The following is a 9100-nucleotide window of genomic DNA, read 5'->3' as shown; positions in this document are numbered from 1 at the left end:
TTCATCGCAGTGTAGCTTTTGCACACTATTTAATTTGTCATTTGTCAGCTGTACTAGCTACTGCACACTATTTAGTCATTTGTCTTTCAATTAAGTGTTCCTCACATCACACTACAGTTTAGTGTTCAGTATTTCCCAGGTAGTGTGATAATATTTGCATTAGTGAATTCTTTTTTTTTTTTTTTCATTAATATTTCTATTTCTAATTTTGTGTTACTCAAGTTAACATGGCTGAGGGGAATAGCAGTCAGATCAATGGGTTAAAAGGGTCCTCCATGAATAGGGGCAGGGGTCTTCATTTGTCTAGTGGGTATGGTAGTGAGGGTGCGGGTGGTCTTCAAAAACATAATGTGGGGAGCAGAGGGCATGGTTTGAGCCCGGGCTGGTCTCCTAGTGAGCTGTTTTTGAGGGAGAATGCACGGGCTTCTACTCCAGTGAGTGACAACATTGCCATACAACACCTGACTGACATGGTAGGCCAACTGGGAGAGCAAATAGGTAACTCCATTGTAGCTAGGCTTTTCTCTTCTGGACTTACTGATTGTACTAATGCACATGACACACCTTCGACTGACAAACCAGTGACTGTTCTTACTCAAGGCCCTACACAACAGAACACAACGCCAGTAGTAGTTCATGTCAAGACTGAACGTGAACCCGTGACTTTTAGGGGAAATAGTTCTGACAAATACTCCGTCCAGGAATGGATTGCCATGACAAAAGCTCACCTTAGGAAACAGTCTTACACAGCAGCTGAACAGGCGGATGAGGTACAGGGAAGGCTTTTAGGAAAGGCAAGGGACGTGGTCAAAGTAGCTCTGAGGAGTGATGACACACTTGATGTGAAGCAGAACCCAGATGTCATATATGACATTTTAACGCGATACTTCAGTCAGTCTTCATCATCACTTCCGTTGCAAGACTTTTACACCACACTGCCCAAGCCAAAAGAAAATCCAGTCGACTACTGGATCAGACTAAATAAAGCTGCAGACACAGCTGATGAGGGACTGCGCCGTCAGGGTAGGAGAATGGAGAACATAAGTGGAGAGGTGGCACAAATGTTTGCAAAGCACTGTCCTGATCCGCAGCTTTCCTCCATTTTTAAATGCAAGCCTGTCAGTGAGTGGACTTCTAGAGACATACAGCTCAGGATAGATGAATACCAACGAGAATGGGGTGCATCTGCAACATCTTACAGTGTCCCACAGCTGAAAAGTCACCCTGTAGCTGTGCTCGACAATGATTCTAACACCGGTGCACACTCTGATTCTTATGGGATGGAACCCCAGTCAAGTTGTCCACCATGTTCTCATGCCACGTCTTTGTTGCAGACTCCCAACTCAAGCTCAGACTCTGCTTGTGTCCAGCAACACGCTCAGCCCACAGCGTATCTCGCCACCACAGCATGTCCAGCGTTCACAGCGTTTCCCGCCGCCACAGAGTGCTCAGCAGCCAGATGATGGGGTTCTTGGCCGCATGATGAGTATGCTAGAGAGAGTCTTGGCCAGGGTGGAGCCGCATAGTCCTGAGCGTAGTAAGAAACGCCCAGCTTTTTCAGTTAAGCCACCATGTAGAGTTTGTGGAGATGCTAATCACTCCACTCTGTCTCACTGCAGCTCTGATCATCTCTGTTTCAAGTGTTTAGCCCCTGGTCACTCAAAGCGGCAATGCCCAAACAACGCCCCGCCCCAACTTGGCCCAGCTTCGGGAAACTAGCTGACCTGTATTCAGAGGGAGGCAATACAGGTCATAAAGAATCCTCCCACTCGCCAGACACAGATGTTTCTGATTCAGCTTTTAATTTTGCCAATTTGTCTCAGTTTCAATCAACAAACATTGTGTATCAAAACACTCAGATTGTGGGTGGCAGTGACAGCTTATTTTATGTATCAGTGAAGGTGGGGGGCAAAGTGACACTTGGCGCTATGCTAGATAGTGGGTCAATGGCATGTACAGTCAGTGATACTGCTATGCGCAACCTGCTCTCTGCTGGTGCAGTGTGTGAAACAGAGAGATTTTCCACTGATGTGACTCTCATTGGTGTCGGAGGCTCCATTAAGTGCACCCAAAGTCAGCCTTCAACATTAACATGGAGGTTAGTGACTGCAAATTGATTGTACCGACAATCGTAGTTGAAGGGCAACATGATGACTTAATTATTGGGACCAATGTGATCAAACACATACTGTGTGAGTCAAAGAAGTGTAGTACGTACTGGACAGCAGTTTCTGCTCCGCCATCTGCCGACATTGAAACTGAACATTTTCTCTCCATGCTAGCTGGCTTGCATCGGTGGGGTGATGGTGAAATGCCTGAGAAGATAGGCACAGTACGTTGCAACTCAGCCACTTGCCTTCAACCTGGCTGTGAATACCTCCTGTGGGGAAAGCTGCCAAAACTCACACACGTGTCTCCTGGTAGTACAGTAATGACAGAGCCTACGTCAGCGCGGTCCGCACCTAAAGGCCTCATGGTTGCCAGAATTGTCACACCTTTGTGGGCAGATGGATGGGTTCCCTTGAAAGTGATGAATGTTTCTGAAAAGCCTTTGTGTTTGAGGCGTAACGCTAAGCTTGCTGACCTGGTGCCCTGTGTAGCTTTGGAAGATTTAGATCTGATCAGTTGTCATCAGAGCACTTTCACTGTGCCTGCTACCTCTGTCTGTCCCGATGTGAGATGTGCTGGGGAGAAGTTAGAGTCCATTGGCCTGAGTGAACTGGACATCAGCCTGTGTGATGCGTCGTCTGACTGTAAAGACAAGTTGTCCGAACTTATTGTTCGCTACCAGGATGTTTTCTCACGCAACCACCTTGACTGCGGCAAAGCAGAAGAGTTTGTTCATAGAATCCACCTGATTGATCAAAAGCCATTCAGACTTCCTTTCAGACGTGTGCCACCGAGCCAGTACCAAAAACTACGTCAGGTCTTAAGTGAAATGGAAGAAAAAGAGATCATTCGAAAGTCAACAAGTGAGTATGCCTCACCATTGGTTCTTATCTGGAAGAAGAATGGTGATTTGCGTGTGTGTACTGACTTCAGGTGGTTGAACAAGAGGACTTTGAAAGACGCTCACCCTCTGCCACATCAGGCTGATTGCTTGGCAGCACTTGGTGGCAATTCGCTGTTCAGCACAATGGACTTGACTTCAGGTTTTTATAATATGCCTTTACATGAGGACGACAGGAAGTATTCAGCATTTACTACACCTATGGGGCTTTACGAGTACAACAGGCTACCACAGGGGCTCTGTAACAGTCCAGGGAGTTTTATGCGAATGATGACTTCCATTTTTGGTGATCAAAACTACCTAAGTCTGTTATGCTATTTGGATGATATTTTAATTTTGCTCCTGATGAAAGTTCTGCCCTCGCACGTCTTGAGATGGTGTTCAACAGACTCCGTGCCCACAACTTGAAATTGGCACCTAAGAAATGCTACTTTTTGAGGAAGTCTGTCAAATTTCTTGGCCACGTCGTTGATGAGCACGGAGTTTCAACTGACCCCGGCAAAGTTGAGAGCATAAGCAGTATGACTGTGACTGACTTGATGGAAGCTGACGGAGTGACGCCATCGGAGAAACGTGTGCGATCTTTTCTTGGCATGCTAAATTTCTATCAGCACTTCATCCCAGGATACTCAACCCTTGCGAAGCCCCTGTTCTCACTGCTAGTTGGTCAGAAACAGAAGAAAGGCCGAAAGTCTAAGTGTGCTGTAGTGAGCCGCAAACTAAAATCAACCGACTGGACTGCTGACCATGACCGGGCATTTGCTGAACTCAAACAGGCCCTCATCAATTCTGTTGTTTTGGCTCACCCAGACTTTAGTCAACCGTTTTTGCTGTCTACAGACGCCTCATTGGATGGCCTTGGAGCCGTTTTATCTCAAATACAAGGAGGTGACTCAGTGGCTCGACCAATTGCGTTTGCTAGCAAGTCCTTAACTCGGTCACAGAAGAACTATCCCGCCCATCGCTTAGAGTTTCTTGCACTAAAGTGGTCAGTATGTCAGTAAGTAAGTTTAGCCACTGGTTGAAAGGTCATGATTTTACTGTGTGGACAGACAATAATCCACTGACACATATTATGACTAAACCTAAACTTGACTGTTGTGAGCAGCGATGGGTGTCAAAATTAGCCAGCTACAATTTTGACATCAAATATGTGCCAGGCCCACGAAACATTGTTGCTGACGCTCTCAGTCGTGTCCCTTTTTGCAAAAGTGTCGGTCACAGACTGGTCAGTAAACCACTTCATGAACTCGCCAGAGAGGTCGCTGTTGTATCTGACACAGCTGTTCAACAGACCTTCAGAGAATCCACCGACCAGCCTGTAATGGCAGAGAAGCTAACACGTCTGGTTGCTACAAATGCCCAGTCCCTTCACATGTCAGCTCAGTCTTTATCCACACAGGAAGTCACTGCTGTTATCCAGTCACACACTGAATGGAACTCTGGGGCAAGGACTCGTGCGACAGCTCTTGTGGGTCACCTACCCCAGCTCATCCCTGACAGTTTGTCCAGCCTGCCTGTCTTCTCTGTTGAAGATCTAAGAGAGGCACAGTCTAGGGATAAGACCTTGTCCCGTATTCATTTTTATGTGGAGAGGTCTCGGAGACCATCCAGACGAGAAAGAGCACAGGAGACAAGTCAGGTCCTGAGGCTCCTGAAACACTGGGAAAAGTTCGTTCTGAGTGATGACATCTTATACAGAGTCTCACGTGATCAGATTTCAAAGACAAGACGCAATCAGTTTGTAGTTCCTGACTGCCTGAAAGCTGATGTCTTGAAAGGAGTGCATGACAGCGCAGGTCATCAAGGCCAGTCTAGGACTCTAAACATTGCTAGACAGAGATTTTTTTGGCTGCATATGGACAGAGATGTGAGAGAATATGTTCGTCATTGCCAGCGTTGTATTGTGAGCAAAGTAGCTGAGCCTGATGGAAGAGCTCCTCTAGAAAGTATTGTCACCACCCGACCCTTGCAACTCGTATGCATCGACTTCTGGTCAGCTGAGGATTCACACAATAAGTCTGTAGATGTTTTAGTGATGACAAATCATTTCACTAGACTGGCCCAGGCCTTTGCCTGCAGAGATCAATCAGCCAAGCAGGTTGCGAGAGTCCTCTGGGAGAAGTATTTCTGTGTCTATGGGTTTCCTGAGAGAATACACAGTGACCAGGGCCCAAGCTTCGAGAGTGAATTGATCGCTGAGCTTCTGAAGTTGTCGGGTGTGCGAAAATCCCATACTACCCCTTACCACCCAATGGGGAATGGCAGCGTTGAGCGTTTTAATCGAACGCTTGGCAACATGATCAGAGCTCTTCCTCCTGAAGCATAGCTTGATTGGCCTAGGCTCCTACAAACACTCACTTTCATGTATAATTGTACCTCTCATGAAACAACAGGATATGCACCGTTTTTCTTGATGTTTGGGAGGGTGCCGCGTCTTCCAGTAGACATCCTGTTTGGTAATGTTTTGACTGACCCTGATGTCACCAGTTTTGACAGATATGTCTCAAAGCTGTCTGAGGACCTGAGAGAAGCCATGTTAATTGCTCAGGAACATGCGACTAAAGAACAAGGCAGACAGACGAGGCTCTACAATAGGAAAGTGAAAGGAGCAACAATTGAGATTGGAGACCGTGTACTTGTGGCCAATAAGAAAGAGAGAGGGAAGAGGAAGGTTGCAGACCGCTGGGAGCCGACTGTTTACACTGTGATGGATAAGAATGCAAAGACACACACGTACAAAATACAGAACACTGTCACAGGGAGTGAGCGGGTGGTTCATCGTAATCTGCTCATGCTGGTGAACTTCCTTCCCGTCCAAGGTGTGCCACATTCTTCTCCGTCTGACCTCTCGATGTCTTCTGTCCTGTCTTCTGTCCCTGATGTCCATTCCATGGCTTCAGGTCAAACTTCATCCAAGCAGACGGAAGACCAAGTGTCTGTCCAGCAAGAGTCTCAACATAGTGTGGAAGATGTCCAGAGTCTTATGAGTGATTCTGTGCCTGTAAATGATTTGAATGGCTGTCTGCCCAGCTCTAATATTGAGAGTCCAAGTTCTGATGTCTTGCCAGTGTTACCTGTTGCTAAAGAAAGAACCAGAGAGTGGGTCAGTCACTTGAATACACCAGGTCACCTACCTGACTCTCTTGAGGGAACTTTCAGTGAGCCACTTGCTGACCCGACTGACGTGTTGTCTGACGAAGCATCAGATTTGTGCTCTGGACCCTCTTACCCTACTCACACTGACGAGACTGTAGTTAAAGATGCCTTGACTGTTAGTGATCACAACACAGCTTGTTTAGTTACTTCTGACACTGCACCCACTGATGTACACACTGAGTTATCTGAGCCTGTACCACAAACTACTACACGTTTGGGTCGTGTTATTAGACCAGTCAACAGACTCCTTTATACTATAGCTAGACAAGATATCACTAAACGATTGCAGCAGAATGTTCAGACTGTCTGCAGCTCTGTTGTTCAAGCTCTTAGGGCATAAGTCTTCTGCACCTTTGGTGCCTTGCCATGCTTTAGTAGGGTAACACTTATACCTGGTGATTTATGTATTGATAGTTTTGGGCAAGTGTAGAATGTGTAAGGCATTCTTCATCCGGTGGTTGGTTGGAGAGTTTGACGTCTCTCTCTGTCCACTACATCCTTAAAGGATACCTTTTATATGGTCGGACTTTTAGTGTAGTCCCTTGATATTTGATGAGCTTTGGGTATAGTGTTGAAGCAGGTGTGTAATTTTGTCCAGAATTCAGTGGGGGGTGGGTGTAACAGAGTTGAAAATAACCTCACCTACATAAAGTGAATTCTTTCAAAATTATGATATTACATTGTTATTGTAATCTTTATTTTTATATACATTGGTTTTTATATGTTTAAAATGTTTTCATATGTCGTACCCATTCACATGAGTTTAAAACATGAGACATTGCGACTGCAATTGTATTTTCATTTCTACTTTGCATTTCAATATTTTTGAGCATTTATGCTTCCGCATTACTCAGTCAGAACTAGTCTGCTGGAGGTAAGCTGTGATTAGAGAGTGCCCCGTGAATAATTTTGTGTTTTAATATAAAATAACATGATTGTCTTCCACACTGGTTCAAATACGTATATCCATAAGTTGTATTAATAGATAATTTCTGCAAGTAATGCTAGAGTGTTGTCTAAGATGGTATCTAATCGAGCTATTGTGGGCTACGTCTTTTTGGCGGCAGCCACGTTATGTTAGCTAGCTTTATGAAGAAAACACTTGCAATTTCTTGATTTCCTTTTTACGTTTATACTGTAGATTTGGGTATGCAGTCGTCATCGTCTAATCTCAGTGGATTCTTTGTTTTATTTGTGAATGCAGGTACGTTGTTTATACTGTTAATGAATCAATGCTTGTTGTGAATTCAATGGAAAAAAACTATACGATCCCAACGTGTGAAACGTGTGCCAACTCTGTATGTTGTTTCTTCTGCATGATTTTATGTTTGTTTAAACTGAATTGAACAAGCTATGCATTATTTTATCTATGTTCAGGAATAGCATAGACAATGCTAGCAGTCAGAACTAGTCTGCTGGAGATTTGGGTATGCAGTCGTCATCGTCTAATCTCAGTGGATTCTTTGTTTTATTTGTGAATGCAGAGAAATAAAAACAGTGAGAAGAGTACGTGTGGAGTCATACATTATCATCACAATTAACACCTGCACTAGAGAGGGTCGTCACATCTAGCGTTTAGTAGCCTATGCACTTGCGGTGATAGCCAAAACTAATGTGAATCGCGGACTATCCTACAGCCAAAGAAAGTAAAGGAGATTATTTGTACCTGTGTTAGCCAAATAAAGGACGGTACTGCACCCTTCACAAACCGTAAAAATAAAGTTTATTAGTTTTACAGTTGACTACAGTTGACAGTTCACTATCAGTCCAAACAAACAATTCTGGTTTCCTTGCACTAGTCATTTTCGTCATAGCCTACTGTCTGTATAGCCTACAGTGAGCAAGCTTTGGTCAATTTCTGTAACAAACAGTGCCACCTATAGGCCTGAGATATGAAGTAACGTGTTGAGTCGTGTTGAGATGGATCCGTTTGGACGCAAATATTCTTGATACGGTTCCAGGGAAGACGGAGGAAAAAAAGATCGGTTTGGTATGTGTGGACTAGCCCTTAGGGCCGGCCCACTGCAAAATTGTGACGTGCTTGAGGGCTTGCTCACACCCTTTCTGTGTCCTTTCCGTAAGTCTGCATCTATGCACACTTTACTTCAGGGAATTACCCACAGTTCATAGCGTTGTGATGTGAAACATGTGGTACCGGAACATTACCCAAAGGGAGGTTGGAAGCATAGAAAAAACTACAGCCTTAAAACGGAAATGGAAATGTGTTTCAACACTTTTTTGGTGTCAATTTAATGATAGTTTACAGGCGCCGTCCCATTCCTGCTATTAGTGTTTTGAACGCTACAAAGGATGTCAGTTACATCTTTGAGGGTTCAGGGCTTAGACTTTAGGGGTGAGATTGGGATTCAGCCAGAAAGTCACAGGGCAGCTGCTAGACACCAGGGCCTCATCTCAAAGCTGTACATGCATACGGCCTCTCTCCTCAGTCTTCCAGCTCACGCCGTCTCAATTATCTAATTGCAACCAAAGGAGGCAAGACCGATGAGAGAGGAGGGAGGTGGAAGGCCCGATATGCGAGGAAACACAAGAGTATCCTACGCAGAAGTGTTTTCAGTCAGAATTGTCTGATCATTGGTCCAAGCTGCCAAGGTAAAAAGGTTCCCTCCCACATCTATCAACTTTCGGTTTCAAACAATTTCGTAGGGATTTATTTGCGTCAATAAACTAGTAGATAGACCAAAAAAAGACCTTTATATGCTGGAATTATCATGAACTACCGTGCAAACTCATGCAACCCATGCAAAAAAGTTCATACCTGTTTTGGTCACGCATTGTATAGTAAGTGTTCATTCATGTCTCGAGAACTATCAAACATTAGTGGGAAGTGGGAAGAGTTCTTATGATATTTGGGAGGGTGGGAGGATGGACAAAAATTACAAATGAGAATAGGCCCAGGATGTGGATCTGAGG

The 9100-nt window shown here is 44.8% G+C and overlaps 1 protein-coding gene and 1 long non-coding RNA gene across 2 annotated transcripts; both read left to right on the top strand.

The window, feature by feature from the left end:
- Positions 1–5392: 5392 nt before the first annotated feature.
- LOC125301405 lies at positions 5393–6976 on the top strand. The gene is made up of 2 exons (XM_048253778.1): positions 5393–6521; positions 6556–6976. The coding sequence occupies exon 1, from the start codon at positions 5427–5429 to the stop codon at positions 6507–6509; it is 1083 nt and encodes a 360-aa protein (XP_048109735.1). The 5' UTR covers positions 5393–5426; the 3' UTR covers positions 6510–6521; positions 6556–6976.
- A 46-nt stretch (positions 6977–7022) lies between these two features.
- Positions 7023–7688, top strand: LOC125301408. Its single transcript, XR_007194745.1, has 3 exons — positions 7023–7043; positions 7311–7373; positions 7654–7688. It is a non-coding gene; the product is annotated as an uncharacterized LOC125301408 (long non-coding RNA).
- The last annotated feature ends 1412 nt before the right edge of the window (positions 7689–9100 follow it).

The sequence above is a fragment of the Alosa alosa genome, chromosome 10 (genome assembly GCF_017589495.1).
Source record: "Alosa alosa isolate M-15738 ecotype Scorff River chromosome 10, AALO_Geno_1.1, whole genome shotgun sequence".
NCBI classification, from domain to species: Eukaryota; Metazoa; Chordata; class Actinopteri; order Clupeiformes; family Clupeidae; genus Alosa; species Alosa alosa.
The sequence above is the reverse complement of the archived record's forward strand: the minus strand, read 5'-3'. Positions and strand labels throughout refer to the sequence as shown.